At 43.2% G+C, this 26,055-nt stretch overlaps 2 protein-coding genes across 4 annotated transcripts in view; one reads left to right on the top strand and one right to left on the bottom strand.

The window, feature by feature from the left end:
• Nucleotides 1–26,055, bottom strand: part of RIMKLB (ribosomal modification protein rimK like family member B) — a 131,424-nt gene that overhangs the window by 81,732 nt on the left and 23,637 nt on the right. The window lies entirely within an intron of this gene.
• On the top strand, nucleotides 19,736–25,089 carry AICDA (activation induced cytidine deaminase). Of its 3 annotated transcripts, none has more exons than XM_029204568.1 (4): nucleotides 19,736–20,626; nucleotides 22,942–23,213; nucleotides 23,733–23,820; nucleotides 24,216–25,089. In XM_029204568.1, exons 1-4 carry the CDS (start codon nucleotides 20,444–20,446, stop codon nucleotides 24,267–24,269), a joined length of 597 nt encoding a protein of 198 aa, XP_029060401.1. In that variant the 5' UTR covers nucleotides 19,736–20,443; the 3' UTR covers nucleotides 24,270–25,089. The 3 variants fall into 3 exon arrangements, with proteins under 3 accessions (XP_029060401.1, XP_029060400.1, XP_029060402.1); XM_029204567.1 differs by having other exon boundaries at nucleotides 22,942–23,215; nucleotides 23,705–23,820; XM_029204569.1 differs by lacking the exon at nucleotides 23,733–23,820 and having other exon boundaries at nucleotides 22,942–23,215; nucleotides 24,216–24,267.

Raw genomic sequence — 26,055 nt, 5'->3', positions numbered from 1 at the left:
TTCATTCATTCTTGAAAATGGGTGAGATTTAGGGGGGAAGGAAAATAAAGTAATATAAATACAAATCAGCCTATGAAAATGTGCAATATCAACATCAAAATCAATGTGAAAACAAAAAAGTACTTCAAAAATGTTCATATAGGGTTTCCCTGGTGGTGCAGTGGTTGAGAGTCCGCCTGCCGATGCAGGGGACACGGGTTCGTGCCCCGGTCCGGGAGGATCCCATATGCTGCGGAGCGGCTGGGCCCGTGAGCCATGGCCGCTGAGCCTGCGCGTCCAGAGCCTGTGCTCCGCAACGGGAGAGGCCACAACAGTGAGAGGCCCGCATACCACAAAAAAAAAAAAAAAAAAAAGTTCATATAAAATCATGCATGGCAGCTCCTTAATTGGCTATTAAGAGAAACCAGTTTGTTTGTTGGAAGGTGAGCTATAACTTAATTGTGTTAAACAACTATGCTTTTTTCTCTGCCATTAGCTACCCAGCATCAAAAGACCTGACAATGTGTAATAAATTGATAAGTACAATAATTCATAATTAATTTAATTATGAATAATTACAATTCAGAAGAATCACAGTATGTTCTAATGACATAGGACAAGAATAATTTCTCTTGCCATGTAAAAAAAAAGAAACTAAAAATTATATCATCTAAACACAGGGTATCTAGACCCTAAATCAGGTGCATTTGTATCATCCTGTTTGTTTCAAGTAATATAAAAGAATTGATATTGGTTTCCGGGCCAGTCCTGATGTAGCACCCACGTTGTGTGGTCCTAAGGTGATAACCTCTGTTATAACTGTAAATTGGTGGTGATACATCTGCCTTATGAGTGGTTCTGGGGATTAACAAGACCATGTATTCTAAGGTTTGGCGCCTGTAAGACTATTATGTAGTAAAACTATGGGACTTTTTTCCTAGTTAAGCCGACTGGTTTCTCCCTAACTGTCCTTTGACTCTCCTTTCTTTCTCTTGTGACAAAGTGAGGTCACCCTTGTGGATTAGCTTTTGCGTGGAGAGGTATGGAAGCCTGCTAAGGGTGTACAATGCCACCGATGCTAGTTTCTCAACAGTTTGAGCTTCCTAATTTAAATTTAATTTTTTAAGTATCCAAAAATCTTTTAGCAGGGCAGGTTCGTTTTTGTAGCAGCAGCTGGCGGGTCGGCCTCTGGCGCTTGGAGAGCAGACAGGATGCGTGGAGCTGTGCGGTGTTCCCTGGGCCTCGCCCAGACACCTGGACACTTTGCAACCCTTGAGAGGACCGGAGGGCAGGACGGTGCCGCAGCTCTTGGGGGAGTCCAGAGTCTGGTGATGGAAAGTAAGGATCTCGCCTCTGGCCTTGGGGATGCAACTCTAGGCGCGGCTGCTCCCCTGAAGCGCACACCTGAACTTTGGGCAGGTGTGCATCATCAGTTTGGGGGTTATATTGAGACACGCGCATCGTCAGGTATAACTCCCATAACCACAGCCATTCTGTCTTCCCAGTCAGGAAACTTCATCTTCCCGACCATCCAGGAAAGGGACAGGGGCAGCTGGTTACAGCAACTCATAAACAACTTCTTTAGCACAACTTGGCTGAAGGTGGAGTTGGTTGGCCAGAAACCTGTACAGCTTGACAAACAGCCTTCGGGAGATGTCCTGGCCTCGAGCTCCCGGCCCTAAACTCTTCGGTCCTTGTTGTGGCCAAAGTTCCCTCGCATGTTGGAGCCTACTGCTCTGCCAGGTGTTTTGTTTGTTCATTCATTTTAACAAACATCATTATTTCATTTTGAGAGTGACCCTGTGAGGTGGGCAGCAGAGGGATCGTTGTTCCTATTTTTCAGACAGGGAACAAGGTTTAGAGAAATGAAGAGCCCCACTGGCTGGATAAAATTTAGTGTGGCAGAACCATGCCTGAACTAAGTTCTAAAACTTAGGTTAATGCTCATTCAGTTGCAAAAGGAAAACTCAATAACATCTTGTTTAGAAATCAGAGGTAGTCTACTAGCTTGCTAAAGGTTTGTAAGGGAATCTAGACTGCAGGCGACCGTTTTGCTTTCATACACCACACACACTACCCAGCCACTGTGCTTCTCTGGAATTTTGTGGAGACAGCCACTAGTTGTGAGCTATGGATCTGGTTAGAAGAACGTGGGAGAACGTGCAAAATGCCAAATATGGTCATGTTTTTCCTCTTCTCAGAAGGATGGAGAATTAGTTTAGTCAACCTTTTCATCATGGTTTCTTTGATTTCTTCAGGAAATTGAGAAAGTGTTTCAGAGCACAAACACTGTGCTAGGCCACATGGGTGCCAATCCTGACTTCATCATTGTGAGCTTAACCCTTCTGTGCCTCAGTTTCCTCATCTGTAAAAGGAGAGCACAATGTCTTTGAACCTATTTTAAGATCAAATGAATTAGATGTTTAGAATAGCACTTGGGGGACTTCCATGCTGGTCCAGTGGTTAAGAATCCGCCTTCCAATGCAGGGGACGCAGGTTCGATCCCTGGTCGGGGAACTAAGATCCCACATGCTGCGGGGCCACTAAGCCCACACACTCTAGAGCTCGCAAGACGTAACTACTGAGCCCGAGCCCGCTGCAATGAAAGATGCCGCAATGAAGAGCTCATGTTCCACAACTAAGATCCGATGCAGCCAAATAAATAATTTTTTTTTAAAAAAAGAAAGAATAGCACTTGGCACATAGGCCCCCATGTCAGTGTGAGTCATTATCTTTAGGTCAACAGCTTTTGAGCCTGGCACAGTGCTGGGGATACAAAGATGAGTAAGACATGGTCTCTTCCATCAGTGAGATTAGAGCAGCGTCTTTATTACTCAACTTGTTTCTACTTTCACCTCTTACAATGGCACATGTTTTCTTTTCAGCTTTTATTTTTGATCAGAGATAACGCAATGCTTTAACTTATACTGTGTTTCCTCTTGTTCAGGGACAGAGAGATGCTTAAGTTTGTACAGTCCCACCCATAGCCTTCAGTTCCCTGTAAGCACCATGTAAGCAACTGAATTTCCCATTTCTGTCTGGGTTCTTTCTTCCCATTCCCGTTTCTATTCTTTCTTCTCCTCTGTTCCAGGGTATATATCACCTTTGCCTCTCTTATTACGGACTTTCTCCTCTGCTTTCACATACTAACAGCTGAGAGAATACCCATCATCACTCTCACCCTCTCTCCGGGTGTTCAGCCCCTTGAAGTCTCTGAATTAATCAGGACTCTTAAAATTTTGTATTTAGGTGAAATTCACATGACATAAAAATAACCATTTAGGGCTTCCCTGGTGGCGCAGTAGTTGGGAGTCCGCCTGCCGATGCAGGGGACACGGGTTCGAGCCCCGGTCTGGGAGGATCCCACATGCAGTGGAGCGGCTGGGCCCGTGAGCCATGGCCGCTGAGCCTGTGCGTCCGGAGCCTGTGCTCCGCGGCGGGAGAGGCCGCAGCAGTGAGAGGCCCGCGTACCGCAAAATAAAAAAAAAAAACACCATTTAAAGTATAAAATTCAGTGATATTTAACGCATACATTGATGTTCAACTACCCCCTCTATCTACTTTGAAAACTTTTTTCATCACCCTGAAAAGAAAATCCCATATCCATTAAGCAGTCACAACTATTCCCTGCTCCCTCAAGCGCCTGGATAACCATCAGTCTGCTTTCTGCCTCTCTGGATCTATCTACTCTGGGTATTTCGTATAAGTGGAATCATACACTGGGTGGCCTTTTGTGTCTGCCATAATCAGGATTTAAGGTTATCTGTACAGGACATAAGTTACTAATAGGAAGAACTTCTACTTTACTTTTTATGTTGTAGCCATACCTCCTTTAAGGAACCTGTGGATGGAGGTCTAAAGTAACCAGGACATGTGAGAGGCAGGGCCAAGCTGAATAAAGTAACCAAGGTGCTGAGTGTACTGAGTTTCTAATTGCGCTGAGGAAATTGACTCTTCCTGTCCTCTGGTAACAAACTGAAGAGATCTTGGTGGTGCATTTAGCCAATGTGTGGATGGGTTGGGGGTGGTGAAAAACATGGGGGTCTTGTTGCAGGGAGGAAACCAGGTTCACACACTAAGGAATTTGGGACTCTTTGATATCAAGTAGCTGTTTCTCAAATCTCAAAGATACTGAATTTAGTTAAATCAACAGGTGATGTAGGAACTTCCCTGGTGGCCCAGTGGTAAAGGATCCACCTTCCAATGCAGGGGCTGTGGGTTTGATCCCTGGTCAGGGAACTAAGATCCCACATGCCACGGGGCAACTAAGCCCGCATGCCACACTACAGAGCCCGCGCACTCTGGAGCCCACGCCACAACTAGAGAGCCTGTGCACCACAGCTACTAAGCTCTGGAGCTCACCCACCACAACTAGAGAGGAGACTGTACACCGCAACGAAGGATCCCCCGTGCCACAACTAAGACCTAATGCAGCCAAAAATAAATAAATTAAATAAATAATTTTTTTTAAAAAAGAAAAGGTTATGTGATATAATTAGTAGTGATGGAATGATTATTGCAGAAGGCAGTGATTAACACAGATCTTCAAAAAAGGTGAGATCCAAGGAGGAAGAATTTGCCAATATGGTGCCAGGGCTTCCTAGAGGGGATAATCTGATACCAATGAGTGTTGGTCACTAGACAGAGTAGAGAATAGCAGTTCTGCAGGTAACATTTAATCTGTTATCCTTACTTCAGAACCTGTCCCTTATTCATTTTAGAGCTGTTTTTATCAAGATTATCTCTACCAGAACTTCCCAGGTGGTGCAGTGGTTAAGAATCCCCCTGCTAATGCAGGGGACACAGGCTCAATCCCTGATCCGGGAAGATCCCACATGTTGCAGAGCAACTAAGGCCGTATGCCACAACTACTGATCCTGAGCTCTAGAGCCCGCGAGCCACAGCTACTGAGCCCCGCGAGCCACAGCTACTGAGCCCATGTGCCGCAAATACTGAAGCCCGCGTGCCTAGAGCCCGGGCTCTGCAACAAGAGAAGCCACCGCAAGGAGAAGCCCTCTCACCGCAACGAAGAGCAGCCCCTGCTCACCACAACTAGAGAAAGACCACGCACAGCAACGAAGAACTCACGCAGCCCAAAATAAATAAATTAATTAATTATTTTTTAAACAAAAGATTATCTCTACCAATGAAATCACATCACTGCTTATACTACATCACTGAGTAAACAAATACTATGGAATTTGGTCTTGGGAATACACATACCCACAAAGAGAAAGACCTGCATGTTATTTGGAGTACTTCTCATTTTCCCTGGCATTTCAATTGTTTACTAAGTAAGCAAACAAACACATCTCACACACGCGCGCGCGCGCGCACACACACACACACACACACACACACACACTTTTTCAAAAGTATATAAAGTCACATAATCATAGAATTTTACCACTGGGGAAGACTTCAGAGGTCTACTAGGCCAATGTAAACTAACTACCTGCTTGGAATTAATGGGTGTTTGTTGAAAAGGCAGAGTCCTGGGTTGCACTCCAGAATCACTGAGTCAAAAAAAATCTGCAGGGATTAAACACTGGAACATGCAATTTTATACACTTGCTCAAACCTCAAAGTATGAGAACCTCAAAATTATGCACTCATATTTTATTGCTAATCAGAAAATTTTGAACCATGGGAGGAGTTAACTTTGATGACAATAATTTATTTTTTCAAGTATCTGGCCTCCTTAATATTATCAGATATTAGAAGATACTACTATTTTTTAAATTTTATTTTATTTATTTATTTATTTGGCTGTGTTGGGTCTTTGTTGCTGTGTGCAGGCTTTCTCTAGTTGGGGTGAGCGGGGTCTACTCTTCGTTGCAGTGTGCGGGCTTCTCATTGCGGTGGCTTCGCGTTGCAGAGCCCAGGCTCTAGGCACACAGGCTTCAGTAGTTGTGGCACACGGGCTCAGCAGTTGTGGCTCGTGGGCTCTAGAGCACAGGCTCAGTAGTTGTGGCGCATGGGTTTAGCTGCTCTGCAGTATGTGGGATCTTCCCGGACCAGGGCTCAAACCCGTGTCCCCTGCATTGGCAGGTGGACTCTTAACTACTGCGCCACCAGGGAAGTCCCTAGAAGACACAGTTTTATAAAAGTAGTTGATCTTATGGCATACCTTCCCTGCACTAGGCCACATGCAGAGCCACTGATTTTAAATTATTTTTAGCAATCATAAGATAATGATTTCAACTCTTTGGGCCTCAGTGTTCACATCTGAAAATTGAGATAATAGTTCCTACCTCTTGGACTTAAGTGAGACAATATATGCAACATGCTTAGCACAGAACCTGGCATAAATTAAGTGCACAAAAAAGGTTAGCTATTATTACTATTATTTATTCACATTTTATACATGGGGAAACTAAAAAACATATGGCATCAGGCAACACCCAAAGACAATTCACTAGGAAATGGTGGAGACAGAATTCAAGTTTTCATATGTTTGATTATAGAAACCTAACTTTTTATTCTTTCTTGTATGTGTGTGATCAATGAAGCTTTGGTTAATGTTCCCATCAAAAATAACTCTTTTAGACCTTTGACCAACCCCAGGCTTTTGATGAATATTTATTTGTTCTCTCAACCTCGATAAGTCCTGGGCAGCTGCACAGCAGAAGCCGAGTGAGTAATTCCTGTATATGTCCCTCAACTTCTTCATACCCCCAGAGAAATTCAGTAATATGCCTGGCAGTAAAGTGAGAAAAACAAAAATTGGGAAATGCAGAAGTTGAAGCACTCCAAAAACCACACTTTAACCCACGTGGAAACCTTTTTGGGCTCTTTTCAAAAACAACAAAGTATCATATTGAACAATCTACCTGCTGTCCAGAAATAGTGGTCTGGGGAGTCATTGTCTGAGCATCTCATCTCTCAGACACAGGAATGGATACCCTGAAGAATTCCCAGGGGGCCTTCTGGCCTCACACACTGGCCATAACGAAACCCCACCACCTTGTTTTGTTCTTCTCATGAAGGTTACCCATGGTGAAGTCCAGATGTCCAAGACTTAACTCAGCCACCAGAGGCACAATTTCCAAGTCATGTTGTTTCTGTGGTTTTTAACTTTTCAAGAGAAGTTGGTGAGGGGAGAGGGTAGTTAGTAAGGAAAATAACTTTCAAAATAGCTGAAGGAAACCCCACAAAATTGTTTCTTTTAATCTCACTAACTCCAAATCTCCAGGAATGAAAAATGCTATTGTCATCATAAGAGATGTATTTTTCTTTCCTTTAACAGAAGAAAGGTGAGCAGGAACAATAGATTTCTGAGAAATAAAGTTATTTCCTTATGCTGGATGAATCATGCCTCTTTAATAATTTTTTTACAGCCATTATGCAAGTTATTTAAGTCTCCATTTTGTTAGAAAGCATTCCTTAAGCAGCTTATATGAACTGTGAATGTCATCTCATTTTTATCTGTCATTATTTTTTGTTATGAGCCATCACTCAAACCAGAATAAGCTACTTGCTACTAAAACATAGGAAGCCCATTCCTACAGTCCTGCCTTTGTTTATGTTTTCTGCCCCTTGGAGAGAGGATGAGAAATTTTATCAAGCATATTCATGTATTCCAGATACCTTGCTTTCTCACTCACACAGTAAAGCTAAGTAGATTCTTGGAATGACTTTGCGAAGAATTCTTTCCCAACGTCCTGTGTTTCACAGGTGAAAGGTCCAGTTGTAGGGCCCAAGTCTATCTTCAAGACTGTTCTCCAGAAACTCTCTGCTCTGTACTCTTTATTTATTAAAATTTTATACATTCATCAGAGTCTCAATCAAGAACTAGGTCTAGGACTTCCCTGGTGGTGCAGTGGTTAAGAATCCGCCTGCCAATGCAGGGGACACGGGTTCGAGCCCTGGTCCAGGAAGATCCTACATGCTGTGGAGCAACTAAGCCCGTGGGCCACAACTACTGAAGCCCACGTGCCACAACTACTGAAGCCTGCGAACCTAGAGCTTGTGCTCTGCAACAAGAGAAGCCACTGCAATGAGAAGCCCGTGCAGCACAACGAAGAGTAGCCCCCGCTCGCTGCAACTAAAGAAAGCCCATACACAGCAACAGAGACCCAACTCAGACATAAATAAATAAATAAATAAATTTATAAAAGAAAAAAAAGAAACTAGGTCTATTATGAAGCTTTAGATTATGGAGTCTCTCCTTCCTCTGAGCTCATGGCACCGAGTGGGCAATGGTGTCCTGTTAATGGGATTAAACAAGAGGGTAGGAGACCACTGTTTGGGGTGCTTTAGCGAAAATTCTCTACAAAGAATTGTGGAATCATTGGTTCTCTATTTGTTTTTCCCATTAAACTGTCCTATAAAGAAGAGTAAAAATAAGAAATGCTGAGTATCTGAGGCTATAATCTCAAACTGCCCCCCATGTTGGGCTGAAATTTCCCTGGAATCTATGTTTTCTCTTTTACATGATCCTCTATTTACCTGTGCGTCTGCCAGATGTGGGCTTACTCTCCATATGGGGAGAATAAAAATTGTTGAAACCTTCCATGTCATGAGGAATTTTACTTTTTAAATGGGGGTGATAGAGGGTAATGGGGAAAAGCATAAGTGTAAGGAAAACTAACATGCATATTATATTCTACTCTAAATAATTTTAAATACAAACACCATTTTCCCCATATCTTTGGAAAACTTTTATGCTCTAGGATAACATGACCTGTTTATCTTGTAGTTTTGACCTACTCCCTGATATATTGCCATGTACTCGAATTTAGGTGTAAAGATATGTGTATCCCATTTTGAGAAGCACAGGGCTAGATGAACGCTAAGGTCCCTTCAACTTTGAGATGCTATGATTCTGTCATTTTTATTTTAGTCTTTTATTGACATTTAATATTTTTATATTGTCATTTTAAGTACTGTCTATTTTATTTTTATTTATTTATTTATTTATTTATTTGGCTGCATCGGGTCTCAGTTGCAGCATGCAGGATCTTTTGTTGCGACACATGGGCTCAGTAGTTTCAGCACGTGGGCTCTAGAGCGCGCAGGCTTAGTTGCCACATGGCATGTGGGATCTTAGCTCCCCAACCAAGGATCGAACCCGTGTCCTCTGCATTGGAAGGCAGATTCTTAACCACCGGACCACCAGGGAGGTTCCAGTATGGTCTATTTTAAAGTTTAGACAAAATTATAAATTCCTTTAACTATAATGTGCATAACTGTTCCCCTTCAAAGCTCAGCTTTCTCATAATAGTCCTTCAATAAATATTGAATGAATTTCAGTTTTCAAAGGTTCCTTTTTTTTTTTGCGGTACGCGGGCCTCTCACTTTTGCGGCCTCTCCCGTTGCGGAGCACAGGCTCCAGACGCGCAGGCCCAGCGGCCATGGCTCACGGGCCCAGCCGCTCCGCGACATGTGGGATCTTCCCGGACCGGGGCACGAACCCGCGTCCCCTGCATCGGCGGGAGGACTCCCAACCACTGCGCCACCAGGGAAGCCCTGCTTTTTATAAATTACTTATAGAAGCACTTTTTGAGTTGCCCCCGAAGGGACAGAACATCAAAACAAACACAGTAGATATTTTTTCCTCCCTAGCACCTTCATTTTCAAGTACTGGATATCTAAAACATTTGTGTATGTTGGAGAGAATTTTCTTTATGTAGCCTATACACTGAAAAGTAAGATTTTCAAAACAGGAGATAGGATACAAAAATGTACATTGACTATTTTGCGTTTATTAGATTCTGCCAACCCTATCAAATCTAATTTATAAAATAGAATAAATATCTACAGATAATTCTGCTTTGGAAACTACTTTGGAGGAACTGACTTGATGGCCACCTTTCTCTATTCTCTCCCGTACTGCCTGGTCTTGTATGTTTCCCAATATGTAGTGTTTTATTTCTCTTTGCTGCCTGGCTAAGACTCACGTTCCATCATTGAACTGAGAGATGGGAAAACATTCTGGCTAAAAGTGGCCAACGGAGACTCTTGACAAAACAAAGAGCTCCAAAGTCCATGCTTCAATTAGATTTAGATTTAATTACTCACTAGGCCAACAGCCTACATTTTCTATGTGGGAGAGAAATTGTATCATTTTTAGATTGCATAAGCAATAAGCAATAGATTGCATAAGCAATCTATTGAGTTTGCCTGACATATGCAGCCAAACCCAATTTTAAAGACACAGTAATATGGGGGAAAAGCCCCTCTGTGCAGCTCTGATGAAGTTTTCTAAACTGATATCGTCAACGGATAATATCTGCAGGGTTGATTTTACCAGCATGACAGCATTGCATGGGTTTTGAAGTAAGGCTGACCATAAAAAGGAATGAAGGTCTGCTGCATGCTATAACATGGATCAATCTTGAAAACATTATGCAGAATGAAATAAGGCAGACACAAAAGGACAAAGATTGCATGTTTCCACTTATGAGTGTTTAGAATAGGCAAATTCATAGAGATGACCAGGGGTTGGAAGGCAGAGGGAATGGTGAGTTTTGGCTTAATGATTATGGGTTTTCTTTTTGGGGTCATGAAAAGTTTTGGAAACAGACAGTGGTGATGGTTGCACGTTATGAATGCAATTAATACCACTGAATTGTGCATTTAAAAATGGTTGGACTTCCCTGGCAGCCCAGTAGTTAAAGACTCTGCACTTCCACTGCAGGGGGCATGGGTTGGATCCCTAGTTGAGGAACTAAGATCCCACATGCCACGCACAGTGCAGCCAAGGGGGGGGGGGGGGAAGGTTAAAATCCAAGAAACCAAACCAAGCCAAAACTAAACAAAAGAGAAGCATGTGCATCATCAATGGGCCTATTTTCCTATTTCTGGCTGGAACAAAAGGTCATAATTTGAAAAGAGAGAATATACAAAAGGAGCTAATACAGTTTTGCCTAAATCATGTGAAGTTACCACCTGCGGTATCAGTGAGGGGTCTTCCCACTGGGGCAGCTAGGAAATTTTTTTCTAGTTTTTGGATTTAGAGATGTTACCATCTCTGAGAATTAATATTTATTATTTGGAAGGGTGTGTGTGTGTGTGTGTGTGTGTGTGTGTGTGTTTGTGTTTGTGTTATTCTCTGGACAATCGGTTGATAATAGGGTAAAAATGCAACTCATATCTGAGGAAACAAAGGATCACATTTTTACATGCCCTTGTATGATCCCACCTTGTCTTCTGCTGAGGAACTTTAGTTTTGTTTTTTTTGGCTGTGCTGCAGGGCTTGTGGGATCTCAGTTCCCCCCACCAAGGATTAAACCCGGACCCTCGGCAGTGAAAGTTCTGGCAGTGAAAGTCCTAACCACTGGACGGCCAGGGAATTCCCTTCAGAAGAATTTTGAAAACTCTCCGTCCCTATGTTCCTCACTCATCTGTTCATGCCAAAGGTGACCATCTCCTGTCTTTCTGGTGCCGAGGAATTATTCCACAGATAATTAAACTTGGAGAAAAGAATGTATAGAGAGGAAGCTTAGATCCTTGGGTGAGAATAACCCATGACAACACAGCGTAGGGTTTTATAACAGAGGAGTGGACGTGAAGACAGGGGAGCAAGGCTAGGAGTGGGGTTTGGTCATGAGCAGAGCTCCTGTGTAGAGTTTAATTCCTTGCAAATATTCAAACTATAAAAAGCTATAATTAATGTATTGATGTATATGACAATGAATTAATGTATGTGACTTCTCTTTCTCTCACATGTATCATTCCCTTTGGCTCTCCAAACTTCGGTAAAACCTGCTGTACCTTGGGACTCCCCTGGTGGTCCAGTGGTTAAGAATCCACCTTCCAAAGCAGGGGACGAGGGTTCGATCCCTAGTCGGGGAACTAAGATCCCACGTGCCGCGGGGCAACTAAGCCCATGCGCCCCAGCTAGAGGGCCCGCATGCTGCAACTACTGAGCCCGCGTGCTGCAATGAATGATCCCGCGTGCTGCAACTAAGACCCCATGCAGCCAAATAAAGGAATAAATATTGAAACCTGCTGCACCTTTACAATTAATTTAGTGTGGTTGTACTGGAGGAAAGTCATTGTAAAGGGAAGTGAGGCTTGCCCCACATTCAATCCACCCTCTCCCAGAGAGTCCTTTAGAGTGAACTAGCATCATGCCATCCCCCTCTGGGGACCCACACTGGAGCAAAGAATTCGTAATCCAGAGAATCAGTGACCTTGATCACAACTCAGGAGCTTACAAGAGAATTCCCCCACCACCAGTTTTCCTAAATTTGTCTAGCTTGTATTTAAAGCCTTGGCACAAACCTAACCATAATAAGAATTCAAAGCATTAGCTGTTATTTGAATTAATGCTCACTTCAGAAATTCCCCTTAAAGCTCTGGTATTGATGGGTGAGGACAGGTGCAGGACAAATAGGGAAGGGTAGAGTTCTATGGTTTAACAAAGGATGTGATTAGAAAGTTTCTGAGTTGGGCATGAAATGTAGAGAGGAAACAGCATATACTCCCTTCCTTCCATAATCTAAAAAGGATCTTGACTGAGAGGAGAGCTATCACCACCTCCCAACCAGGAGTGCTCTCACCGGTCCCTCGGCCAGTTAGGTCTCTTGTTATGAGATGTGTACTTTTCTTTCATATTAAACATCACTGTTTTAATTATATATTTACATGTGAATGCAATTACTTAATTAACGTCTCTTCCCCACTTGAATTTAACTTCCATGAGATCCTTACTGGTTTCATTCAACACTTTTTTCAGTGTCTATTATACCAGGTACTATGTACTTTTTCTCCATGTGGGTAAAAAAGAAACAGACCAACAAATCCTCCTGTCATGGACCTAAGGCTCAATGAACGTAGACAATACTGTATTTTAAGTGATGCGTGCTAAAGAGAAATATACATTAGGAAAAGGGAAAACGAAAGGTCAGGATGATGGGATATAGTTGAAATTTTAGATATGGGACAAGAAAAAGCCTCAACTACGAGGGAGTATTTGAGTAAAGATAAGGGATCAGGGCTTCCCTGGTGGTGCAGTGGTTGAGAGTCCGCCTGCCGATGCAGGGGACACGGGTTCGTTCCCCGGTCCGGGAAGATCCCGGAGCAGCTGGGCCCGTGAGCCACGGCCGCTGAGCCTGCGTGTCCGGAGCCTGTGCTCCGCAACGGGAGAGGCCACAACAGTGAGAGGCCCGCGTACTGCAAAAAAAAAAAAGATAAGGGATCAAGCTGTAATAATATACAGGGGAATAGCATTCCAGGCAGAAGGGCCAGCAAGTATTCTTTGCTCCTCCGTGTTCTTTGTGCAAGCAAGGAGAGAGGTATGGCAGGGGCAGGTGGTAGAGGATCTGGTGACCGACTGTAAGGATGTTGGCCATTATTGAGAAAATGAGGGACCATGGAGAGTTTTGAGAGCAGAGAGACATGAACTAAAATATTTCAGGGGACTTCCCTGGTGACGCAGTGGTTAAGACTCCAGGCTCCCAATGCAGGGGGGCCCGTGTTTGATCCCTGATCAGGGAACTAGATGCCACATGCATGCTGCAACTAAGAGTTCGCATGCTACAACTAAGGAGCCCGCCTGCCGCAACAAAGACCCGGCGCAACCAAAATAAATAAATAAAATGTTAAAATTAGAATAAATAAATTAAATATCCCAGAAGGATTGCTGTGCAGGGAACAGTCTGTAATTGAAGAAAGGAGGACCAGCTGAGAGGCTGAATGTAACCGTCCAGGTTGTTTAGACCTGGTGGTGGCGAAAGTGGTCAGTGAACAGGATTTGGGCCTGGGATTTACTTACTTTTTAAATTTTTTTTTATATTGGAGTATAGTTGATTAACAATGTTGTGTTCGTTTCAGGTGTACAGCAAAGTGATTCAGTTGTACATATACATGTATCTGTTCTTTTTCAAATCCTTTTCCCATTGAGGTTATTACAGGATATTGAGCAGAGCTCCCTGTGCTATACAGCAGGTCCTTGTTGGTTATCTATTTTAAATATAGCAGTGTGTACATGTCAATCCCAAACTCCCAGTCTATCCCTCCCTGCCCCCACCCCCAGCCTTCCCCCTGGGCATGGGATTTAAAAGGAAAAGAGCAATCAAGAAGACGGCCAGGTTGGCCTGAGCAACGGGAAGAATGACGTTGCCATTGATGCCGTTGAGACAGGGAAGGCAGCAAAAGGAGCAGGTTATATGTTGGGAGAGAGAACAGGTGCTCAGTTTCAGCCATGCCTGAAATGCTCATCAGACATCCAGATGGAGAGGCTGAGGTGGAAGACAGACATACTTGCCTTTAGTTCAAGGGAGAGGTCCAGCCTAGAACTACAGATTTGGGGGATCATCAATGTATAGATGGTATTCAAAGCCTTGAGGCAGGAAGAGAGCAGGAACCCTTGCTGCTTTGCTCACTATTGTAACACCAGCACAGTTTCTATCAACTAGTGGGTTTCTACTGAATGAATAAATAGAATGCATATGGCCTCAGGTAGGAGGGAAAAGCAAAATCTTTAATAGACCAGCTTGCATGAGGGAAGGAATTTAAAGCCTCTTATTTGAAAAGCCCGACCTGTTTTCCAAGTTCAGTGCAGTCATTTACATGCTGATTCTGATGAAATACATCGTTTTCTTTTTGTTCTTTGAGATGCTGCTGCTTCTGACTTTAAATTAGAATATGGCTTCCATGTTTGTGGAAAACATGGCTTATGCAAAAATCCTTTGGTGTAATCACCTAGCCTTCTAGCAATTCTTGTAAAGCAATCAAAGAAGCGGTTTGGGAAGCAAAATCTCTGTCCTATATAACTGGGTTTACTTGCCCGGCCACAAAGCAGGAGCAGTTAGTGCTGGTCTCTACTGAGACTCAGAGATGTTGTGTAATTAAATGAGGGAATAGATGCTTTTGGCTGATGGAACACAAGATGCCTTTAAATAAATGCTACAGGCTTCCCTGGTGGCGCAGTGGTTAAGAATCCGCCTGCCAATGCAGGAGACACGGGTTTGAGCCCTGGTCCGGGAAGATCCCACATGCCACAGAGCAACTAAGCCCGTGCGCCACAGCTACTGAGCCTGCGCTCTAGAGCCCGCAAGCCACAACTACTGAGCCCGTGTGCCACAATTACTGAAGCCCACGCGCCTAGAGCCCGTGCTCCACAACAAGAGAAGCCACGGCAATGAGAAGCCCGCGCACCGCACCGCTCGCTGCAACTAGAGAAAGCCCGCGCGCAGCAACGAAGACCCCACGCAGCCAAAACTAAATAAATTAAATCAATAAAAAATTATAAATAAATAAAGTTACTATGATTATTATTATGCTTCTAAAATTAAAGATATCACTTTACCATGATTACAATTTACAAACTGACTACTCCTCCCGTCTCCTGATCTATATTACCTGTGGAGCATGGACTGGACTTTTAAAGAGGCAGCCCTAAAGGAACCTATGCATTAGGCAGAGTGGCCCTCAATCATTTTAACTATGTGATTTGGCCTGTGAAAACCCCGCCCATCTTCACTGGACCCACACAGGAGGAAGGCTGCCTGGTGGTGGTAATGTTGTTGTGGGGAGGGGCGTAAAGGACTGAGTTCAGATTTGAATGTGTAGGGCCCATGCACTGTCAGCCAGAGCAGCAGCAGTGCTGGAGGAAAGCTTCCCTTCCTAAGACTTTCAGGGAGCCAAGAAAGCCACGCTGGAGTCCACCATGGACAGGTAAAGCAGCCGGCTCGTGGGTGGTTGTGTTTGCCTTCCTCTCAGAGCAAATCTGAGTAATAAGATGGGTAAACTCTCCCCTTCTCCCCTGGCACTGTCTGACTCACAAGATCTGCTTGGTCAAGATGCACATTTATTTTTCTAGTTCTGTCTCATCTTCTGTTCAGATCTTAACATGCTTTCCACCCAACTGTCTCTTTCTCTTTTCTTCCCATAGTCAAAAGAACTTTTATGCACTATGTATTGACTTGTCCTTGCAGTTAGAACTAGTTTATGGTAGTAATATGAACCAAGCAAATGTTAAGAGACTGAAATCATGAAAAGCTCATAGCAATACTATACTAACAGTAGTGGTAACTGTAATCATTCTGTAATCATTCAACTATGAAACCCCTTGAAGAAAAGCTTTACTAGGGAGACTTTACTGAATAATTACACAGTCAAGAAATTATTTTTTAAATGCCAATATTCAAAATTAATTGCTTGCAGGTCACTATGACTCTGTCTACTATTATAAGGAGATAAATCAGTCAAGCAACTTATTTAATATTAAAGGCCCAACTGTTAGGCAGTCAAATGGTATTTATTATTTACCTAGTCTTTCCATTTCTTCAGACATGACTTAACTTACTTCTTCAGTGTGTCTTTTGTAAGATTTTCACAATGTCTTCACATGAAGTTTATGACAAGTATGTTATTATCATAGAACTTAATCTATTCCTATCTTTGATGATTGCAAATGTAGGAAAATTTACACCTAATCCATACTTTATCTCAAACTAATTCTTTTACAAAGAATTTAAACTACAGAGCTAAGAATCTTAAGGGTAGATTCAATGTCCTTCAGAAAACTGAGGGCAAAAATGTCAAATGTCAGCTCAGTTTACAGTGAGATTTTGAAAACTAATCTGAGGTAAAAGAGAGAGAAAAAAGTCTCAGCGGAGATACTTGTAAATAATGAAATGCAAAGCAATGGTAAAATCAGAGCTGCAATTCAGAGAAAGTCAGAGAAGGCAAAGGAGGTGAAATTCAACAGGAGAAAAAGGGAAATACGTGATTTTCATTAAGGAAAATACTATCTGCAGAGCACAGTAGTAATGGCACACGGCGGGAGAGGGTGACCTTGTCGCGATTATTTTTAACCCATTTGTCTCCGGTTTGCATTGCTGGGGATGCAGCCAGTGTTCTGCCTCAGGGAACACAGCTGTCCTGCGCAGCTGTCAACCTGCAGGCCTTACAGACTGTCTCTGCTGAGTCCTCCGTACACTTAAGAGAAACCAGAGGAGCGTAGGGTGCTGGAAATAGGCCCCCAGCTACAGTTAAGGAAAGTGATGGATCAAGATAGTTAATTAACAAGGCCACAGTCATGCAATTCACTTCACTGTGACTGGTAACTTCTGACGGAAACAGAGCTGCTGTATTTTCATGTGGGGTAGGAGATAGAAGGCTATCTGAATCCCTTAGTCTATGTCCTGTCCTTTCTTATACTCCCAGGACACTTTTTCACTCCTCATGGGAACAGGGCTCCCCCACCACCTGCAGTGCATCATATAGTCCCCCTTCCTCTGCTTCTCATCCACACACTCCAGGAAGACAGGTTAAATGTAAAAGGAACTTACTGGTATAGATTATGCATATGAATTATGAATGAATAAGATATGAAGAGATTATGCTTAATCTATTTACAACGGGGCCCAAAAGAGAGAATGATTTTTCTTCCACTCCAGTATTTATCAAGCATGTATTCGGCTTACGTGCTATGCTGAGGCTGATTATGTTAATTATTTAACAATCGTGATAGTAACAGAGGTAGTGCTGTGGTGATCACCGTGTAAATTACTATCACTTTAAAATAAGGCCAATTGGGCTTCCCTGGTGGCGCGGCGGTTGAGAGTCCGCCTGCCGATGCAGGGGACGCGGGTTCGTGCTCCCGGTCCGGGAAGATCCCACGTGCCGCGGAGCGGCTGGGCGCGTGAGCCATGGCCTCTGAGCCTGCGCGTCCGGAGCCTGTGCTCCGCAACGGGAGAGGCCACAGCAGTGAGAGGCCCGCGTACCGCAAAATAATAATAATAATAAATTAATTAAATTATGCCAATTATTATTAGATCTTTGTTAGCATCCATTTCGGATTCCTGTCAAATGTGCATTTTTAATTCTAAAAATCTGATTGACTAATTTTTATATGGTTTCACATACGTAATGTATAGACTGGTGATTTAGATGTATCACCATCTCTGCCTCAGGATTTAAAGTGGATTCCAGGGACTTCCCTGGCAGTCCAGTGGTTAAGATATTGTGCTTCCATTGCAGGGAGGACAGGTTCGATCTCTGGTGGGGGAACTAAGATCCCACATGCCCTAGAGCATGGCCCAAAAAAAAAAAAAAAAGTGGATTCCAATAACCTTCATGTGTGTGAGGAAGACATTCAGATTGCAACAGCTTTAAAAATCTCCAGCACTTGCTTACCTACTTAATAAGAGTGACATTTGAGAACTTGACTTCAGGGTCTATCTCATGTATTTCATTATTAAAATATCAATAATCAGCGTATGTCCATACAAAGACTAGTACATCAATGTAGAAGCTTTATTCACAATAGCCCCAAAATGGAAACAATCCAAACGTCCATCAACAGGTGAATGACTAAACGAAATGTGCTGTATCTAAGCCGTGGAATATTGCTTTGCTGTAAAAAAGAACAAACTATACTGATACATGCAACACCAGGAATGAATGTCACAGTCATAACATGCTTAGTGAAAGAAGTCAGACACAAAGGAGGAAATAATGTGTGCTTTATATGAAATTCTAGAAAATAATTTATAGTTGCAGAAAGCAGTTTAGTGGTTGCCTGGGAGGGAGGGGAAGAATTGACTGAAAAGTTGGGTGAGGAAACTTGTGGGGGAGGGGTGCCCTGAAAATGTTCTGTATCCTGATTGTGGTAGCAGTTTTGGGTGTTTACATCTGCCAATATTCATAGAATTGTACATTTTAAATGGGCGAAGTATGTAAATTATACCTCAATGTAAAAAAAATTGAAAAAAGTTTCAATTCTCTTGCCAGCAAACCGTATTCAAATTACTGACTAGGTCATTACTTTGACAAGTCCTCTGCACTTCTGCTCAGTGCCACTAGGTGGCAACATTACCTCCACAGATTAGATAAGTACATTTCTGGAAAAGTCCAAGGACAAAAACCAGGGACACTCACTCCTGATGCTTTGGTATCAACCGCACTGTACAGCTTGTGGTGTGTTTACAACCACAAAGAAACTTGTGTTAGAGAGTATTTCCACGAATTCAACTCAATTTAGTGCTTATGATATGCAAGACACTGTGCTGGGAAACAAAAAGCAATCTGCCCCTCCCCTAACCCGCCCTGCACACACACACACACACACACACACACACACACACACACACACACCCCGTGTGTGAAGAACATTGCAAAATATTTAGGTTATATTGCAAATTTACACAGGAAATCAGCCTAATCTAAATCCTGTAAATACATGCCTATAAAAAAGACTAGAATGAAAAACGTAAGTATAGTAACAGTAATTATCATTAGATAGTATGTCTAATTATCACTAGATATAGTGGTTAAGCATTTAAAAGTTTTTAACTTTCTACTTTTTAGTAGTATGCAAGTTGACATATTTTTAAAAAGCATGACTCAAAAAGTGACACTTCCTGGCTCAAAACACAGAAATTCTGATTGAGGAGACAGATGTAGCAATCAACTGCTAACAAAGGTTGAACGCTTTGATAAGGATAAACGGAGAACAGTAGGAAACTACAGGAGGGTTTTTTGTTGCTGTTAATGTTGGATTTTGCCTAGAAATTTTGGCATAGTGGCAATGAGAAAGGTCTGAAATTGTGGTTAAGGCTTTGAAGGATGGGTAGGTTTTGCCCAGTGGAAAAAAAGGCAGGGAAGCTTGCAGTCAGGTGGCTGGACAGAAAAGACTAGTGCCAGGGGTCCTGCTGCAGGCATGGCGGGGAGGCTGAAGTGATGCGGAAAAGAGAAAATACTAGGAAACGAGGCTAGAAATGTAGATTGATGTCCAAATGTAAAAGCTTTACTGCATTAAAGAGTTTGGAGTTTATTCTACCAGCGGAAGTTAGGGGCTTTTCGGTATCAGAATGACAGGCCCACACCTGGGCTTTTGTGAGATCTCTCAGGCGCCTCGTGGAAAATGTTATTTTGAAGGGGCTGTGGGCAGAGAGATCGGTTAAGAGGTCAGGACAGTGGATAAAGGGAAGGATTAGGGCTCGGACTGAAGGAGAGAACAGAGGACGTAGAGCAGGAACAAATCCAGAAATATCTGAAAGTTTGACTCAATAAATTTAGATGATTAATAAATTAATTCAATATGAGGAGTGAAGGAGAATCAAATATGATTCCAAGCTTTTAGCCTGGTTACTTGGGACGGAAAGTCGGTAGGAGAGGAGAGGCAGCTCAGGAAAGGGCAATTTGGGAATACTGTGTTAACCCCGTGAGTTAGAGGTCCATGTTGGACATTTAGATAGAGATTGGAGGGGAAACCTGAAAAGATCACTATGGGACTGGGGAACAGGTTTGTAATTCCAAGTTATCAGCATCTAGAAGGCAGCCATGGGAGGAGCCTGTCCTGTGAGCACGTATGGCTTTGGGTTTCTTGCTGTCTCAACTGGTCTTAAATATAAGCATGATAAGGGGTTGTAATGGATTCCAAGCTCAGTAAGTCTCAGGCATCCAACAAAGGGAAGCAAGAGCATCTCCTTTGGTTTGGCCCAAGTATTACAGATTTTTTTTAAAAAGCTGAAGGAAAGCCAGGAGTGACCAGAGAGGATCAGCGATGCTCCCGCACTTCCTCCCTCCTCTCACCCACAGCCTCCTGATGAAGAGGAGGAAGTTTCTTTACCACTTCAAAAACGTGCGCTGGGCTAAGGGCCGCCATGAAACCTACTTGTGCTACGTGGTGAAGCGGCGGGATAGCGCCACCTCCTTCTCACTGGACTTTGGGCACCTTCGAAACAAGGTATCAATTAATACCTGCTTCCCAAGCAGGGCATTTTTAGAGCCACCTGCTGATGGTACCACTTTCAGCCTGTTTCATTTGTCTCCACTAGATTCCTCAAATCTCTTTTTTACATGTCCCTGCAACCACAATAGAAATACCCCCAAAGGGTGTCATTTAATGTCCTCCCCAATCATGCTGAGCACATCAAGGCCACACCTTGCTTCAATGCCAAGAATAACTGCCCCAAAACTTCCTCTCCTTTCCCCAGCATCCAAATTGCCTTTAAGATTAAAGAAGATATCCAAAGAAAGAGGCTTTTGATTTGGGGGAATATATACAGCTCATTCAAGCTGAATTTTAAATGTGGAAAAACAAACTGTGGCTTTAGAATTTTAAAAAATTAAGGAAGAAAAATTTAGGAAAAATTAATGACTCCATTCTGTCTTCCAAATGAGTTCTATTCCTTCCTGCTCACCTAGATCAGAGGCCAGTAAGTACATACCTAATAGTGAGCCTGAGAAAACGCAGGGAAGCCATTAATTAAAACTTGAAGATCAGAGAATTACATTTCCAAGAGACTTCTTCACCAAAACCCAGATGGGTTCACATACTCTTCTGCCAATGAATATCTCCTCTCATAACATGCAGTGACATCTAGTCTTGGTGGAATCCCAGGGAAGAATCCGTGGGTGGAATGACACTGGCTAGTTTCTAGGGCTAGTTTTACTCTCCAATTTTTTTGGCCTCCATTTGTATTGTGTAAATTATCTCACTGCAATTGTTTTACATTCTAATCTCTTTCCTATTTGGTAATAAGACACATTCTAAACATAGAAAGCTTTTGTGTTAACAACCCTTTCCTTCCCTCTCATTTAATCCTCACAACCAAACTTCATTCCGCTGATGAAGAATCAGGAGATCCCAGAGTTGGGTGACTTGTTTAAGTCACAAGAGTGGCGATGCCAGGAAATGGAACCTGGGTCTTCAGATTCTGGGACTAATGACTTTTCTGCAGTAATAAGGGGACTTGCTGGGAATTCCCTGGCAGTCCAGTGGTTAGGGCTCTGCGCTTCCACTGCAGGGGGCACAGGTTCGATCCCTGGTCGGGGAACTAGGTCCCGCATGCCACATCGCAACTGAGTTCACATGCAGCTACCGATCCAGCATGCCACAAGTAAAGATCCCGTGCACCACAACTAAGACCCGGCACAGCCAAATAAAATTTTTTTTTAAAGAGTACATGCCTTAATTTTAAAAGCTTATTGCTAAAAACTGCTATCCTCTAAGCTTTCAGAGAATCATAGTGGTAACAAAGATCACTGACCACAGATCACCATAACAAATAAAATAATGAAAAATTTGAAATTTGCAAGAATTACCAAAATGTGACACAGAGACACAAAGTGAGCAAATGCTGTTGGAAAAAAATGATGCTGATAGACGTACTCAAGACCGGGTTGCCACAAACCTTCAAAACGCAAAATATCTGCGAGTCCAACACAGCCAAGCACAATATTATAGGTATCCCCGTATTTAATTGCTCTTAGCCCCAGTGGCGCCTATTACCTCTCTCAAAACAACACTCAGGGACTTTCCCTGGTGGCGCAGTGGTTAAGAATCTGCCTGCCAATGCAGGGGACATGGGTTCGATCCCTGGTCCAGGAAGATCCCACATGCCGTGGAGCCGCTAAGCCCATGTGCCCCACCTACTGAGCCTGCACTCTAGGGCCCGCGAGCCACAACTACTGAGGCCGCGTGCCACAACTACTGAAGCCTGCGCACCTAGAGCCTGTGCTGTGCAACAAGAAAAGCGCACTGCAACGAAGGCCCAATGCAGCCAAAAATAATAAATAAATTAATTAATAGATTAATTAATTTTAAAAAAACAACACTCACTTGTCAGTCTCATAATCTATCTCCTAACCCTAAATTTTCTGACCTCCACTTAGTGGTCCAGTGTATTTCCACAACGTTACATCAACAGCCCTTCCAAGCCATCTTCCTTCCCCTCCAAGGAAGAAAAAGGAACTTCACAAACAAAAATGAAATCTGAGATAGTGTGCTTCTCCTTCATCCACCCAACTCATTCCATCCTCCCCATTCCACAGAGAAGCTGTACGCTTTTCCCTTCCTAGGGCCAAAAGTGCAAAGTGTTTGGGCTCACCACTTACACTGCGTCCTTTCCGGCAGTTGCTTAACCTTCCTGCAACCTAGGACAAAACTGCAGACACCCCAAAAAAGATCTGGGAGGGACACGAATTAATGACTGTAAAGCTACCGGCAGGGCAGTCAAGGTCAGTAACCCTCCACTGAGCCCTCTGCTCTCTCCCCAGGCGGGATGCCACGTGGAATTGCTCTTCCTCCGCTACATCTCCGACTGGGACCTGGACCCCGGGCGCTGCTACCGTGTCACCTGGTTCACGTCTTGGAGCCCCTGCTACGACTGCGCGCGGCACGTGGCCGACTTCCTGAGAGGGTACCCCAATCTGAGTCTGAGGATCTTCACAGCGCGCCTCTACTTCTGCGACAAGGAACGCAAGGCGGAGCCCGAGGGGCTGAGGCGGCTGCACCGCGCTGGGGTCCAAATCGCCATTATGACCTTCAAAGGTGCGCAGGGACCTTTCTGCCCGGCTCAGCAAAGCACGGTTTGCAATTCAGATTGGCGGGGGGGGGGGGGGGGGCCGGGGGGGGGCAGAATTCTGGGAGTTCTGGTTCGCCTTTGGAGCCAAAAGTTATCAACTAGAATTGGAGGAAAAAAACCAATGGCTTGGGACTTCCCTGGTGGCACAGTGGTTAAGACTCACGTGCCCAATGCAGGGGACCCGGGATCGATCCCTGGTCAGGGAACTAGATCCCACACACATGCCGCAAGTAAGAGTTCACATGCAGCAACTAAGGAGCCTGCGAGCCACAACTAAGGAGCACACCTGCTGCAACTAAGAACCAGCAAGACCAAATAAATAAATAAAATATTAAAAAAAAAAAAAAAAAAGAACCAATGGCTTGGACCCAAGCCTTTGGGCGGAGCCAGGGTTTTCTTTCTTTCCTCATGATTTGAGATCTAAGCTATCCCCTTCCCCCTCCTTTTTTTTATAGATTATTTTTATTGCTGGAATACTTTTGTGGAAAATCATGAAAGAACTTTCAAAGCCTGGGAGGGGCTGCATGAAAATTCGGTTCGTCTGTCCAGACAGCTTCGACGCATCCTTTTGGTAAGTTAAGAGCCTTCTTTGCTTCTCATTTTCTTTCTCTCTCCAAAGTCATCTATCCCTGGAGCTACTTATACTTCTTTTTCTTATATTTCCCATATTGTCGTGTGTGTTTGTGTGTGTGTGTGTGTGTGTGTGTGTGTGTGTGTATTTATCATTCTCTCCTTATTTTTCCTCTGATGAAAACTTTACAGAGCACAGGCTGTAGGCTTCTGTAGTTATGGCGCTCGGGCTTAGTTACTCCGTGGCATGTGGGATCTTCCCAGACCAGGGCTCGAGCCTGTGTCCCCTGCATCGGCAGGGGGATTCTTAACCACTGCGCCACCAGGGAAGCCCCTCTCCCCTTACTTTCTTCAAAAATGTTTACAAAGTCATCCACTCTCTCTTTTTCTCCACAGCCCCTATATGAGGTTGATGACTTACGAGATGCATTTCGTACTTTGGGACTTTAATACCAACCTTCAAGAATGTCACATACAAAGAAATACCTCTGAAGACAGTGGGTAAAAGAACTATCCTTCAAGAATTCTGTTTTTCTTCAACTCTCACTTTCTCTGAGTTTAGAAAAAAGTATTCATAGATGTTTTTAAAATGTCTTGAAAATAGAAGGAACCCAGACCCACCAGGGTTAATGCCGCAACTGGTGCAGTTTTTAAATGCAGCATCGTCCCCTACTGGGAAACGACAGAACTGCAGGGCCTGGGAGCCCCTAAGTGTCAATACTCTGCCATTTAAGCAGAGAGAAAGCAGAAGGTAAATACTGAGGAGCATGGTGAGAGGATCAAATGTTTTATAACCGGTATCCTTTATTATTTGATTCTTGTTCTGAGTTTTCAGTGGTATTAATGATAAATTTTTCTACTCTTTTCCATTGGGGCTCACTTTCAAGTGAACAAAATTCTGTCACCCTGTGATCCACAGAACTTCCTAATGAGAGAACCTGGGTGATTGTAACCCCAAGCCATCTCTTCAAAGCATTAATATCCAAGCATGTGTTGTACGTTTTAATTGTCTGAAGTATGTTTTTATGTTTGTACGTACAGAGGATTTTTTCTTGGTATGGAAAATGCCTGGTCACACCTTTAGGCTCTTGTATAATAAAGGATCTTAAAATGAATTTGAGGGCTGTGAAGAAGACACACTAAAAGTGAATGTATACCTCAAGTAACAAATCTGCAAAAAGATCCTTTTAAGGGCTTCCCTGGTGGTGCAGTGGTTAAGAATCTGCCTGCTGATGCAGGGGACACGGGTTCAAGCCCCAGTCCGGGGAGATCCCACATGCCGCGGAGCAACTAAGCCCGTGCACCACAACGACTGAGCCTGCGCTCTAGAGCCCGCGAGCCACAACTACTGAAGCCCGCATTCCTAGAGCCCGTGAGCCAGAACGAAAAGTAGGCCCCGCTCACCCCAACTAAAGAAAGCCCACGCGCAGCAGCGAAGACCCAACCCAGCCAAATATAAAAACTAAATAAATTAAAAAAAAAACATATATATATATATATATATATATGATCCTTTTAAAATCATAGTTTTGCAACTATACATTTCCCATATAACTAGTGAATGCTTGGAAGGGACTTGCTTGAATGCTGAGAAAAGAAAAATCTATTCTCTCTGATGGGCCTTTGAACCTCAGCAATGCCAACCAGGTGAAGGTTTTCCCCTTTTTGTGTGTATGTGTCACCTCTCACAAAGAAATGTGACGATATAACAGACTGTGACAGAAGAACAGTTGGGAGGGAAGGATGACAGAGCATTGCAAGGAAGTGGTGTTTTATCCAGTAAAATGGTGTGAGCCAGCATGGCGGAGAGCGGTCATTTGTCCCTAATAACTATCCTGGACTCTGAGAAAAATATTCAGAATAACCGTAACACTGTACAATTATTACCTAGCAACCCTTGCAACGCAGATAAACAGATCCACAGGAAAGGCTGAACACATACTTTTATTATTTTATTCTTATTGTACATAATTTGTGAAAGAGTTAAATATTAAAAATCCTTATTCATGTATTCATTAATATTGTATGTTTATGCTATGTGGTGTCTCATATTTTTATCATAATTTCCCTTTCTGATATGTTGAAATGGATTCCTAATGTCTCATAAGTTTATACCTTTAGAAATGCTTCTAGTAGCAAAGCATGTAATTCTAACATAGTCTAACATTGTAATAACATTGCCATGAAACCCTCTTGATGTTTAGTAAACTTTTCCCACAGCAAATTTGATTCTGGC

This window comes from Monodon monoceros, unplaced genomic scaffold (assembly GCF_005190385.1).
Source record: "Monodon monoceros isolate NGI ecotype Baffin Bay Population unplaced genomic scaffold, NGI_Narwhal_1 Super_Scaffold_6, whole genome shotgun sequence".
NCBI lineage: Eukaryota > Metazoa > Chordata > Mammalia > Artiodactyla > Monodontidae > Monodon > Monodon monoceros.
This window is presented reverse-complemented; position numbering and strand designations above follow the sequence as displayed.

Coding starts and splice junctions, on each gene's coding strand:
- AICDA (XM_029204567.1), top strand. CDS start 20,444: ATGCTCCCGCACTTCCTCCCTCCTCTCACCCACAGCCTCCTGATGAAG. Junction 20,627..22,941: donor TTGGGCACCTTCGAAACAAG/GTATCAATTAAT, acceptor CTCTCTCCCCAG/GCGGGATGCCACGTGGAATT. Junction 23,216..23,704: donor CGCCATTATGACCTTCAAAG/GTGCGCAGGGAC, acceptor TTTTTTTTATAG/ATTATTTTTATTGCTGGAAT.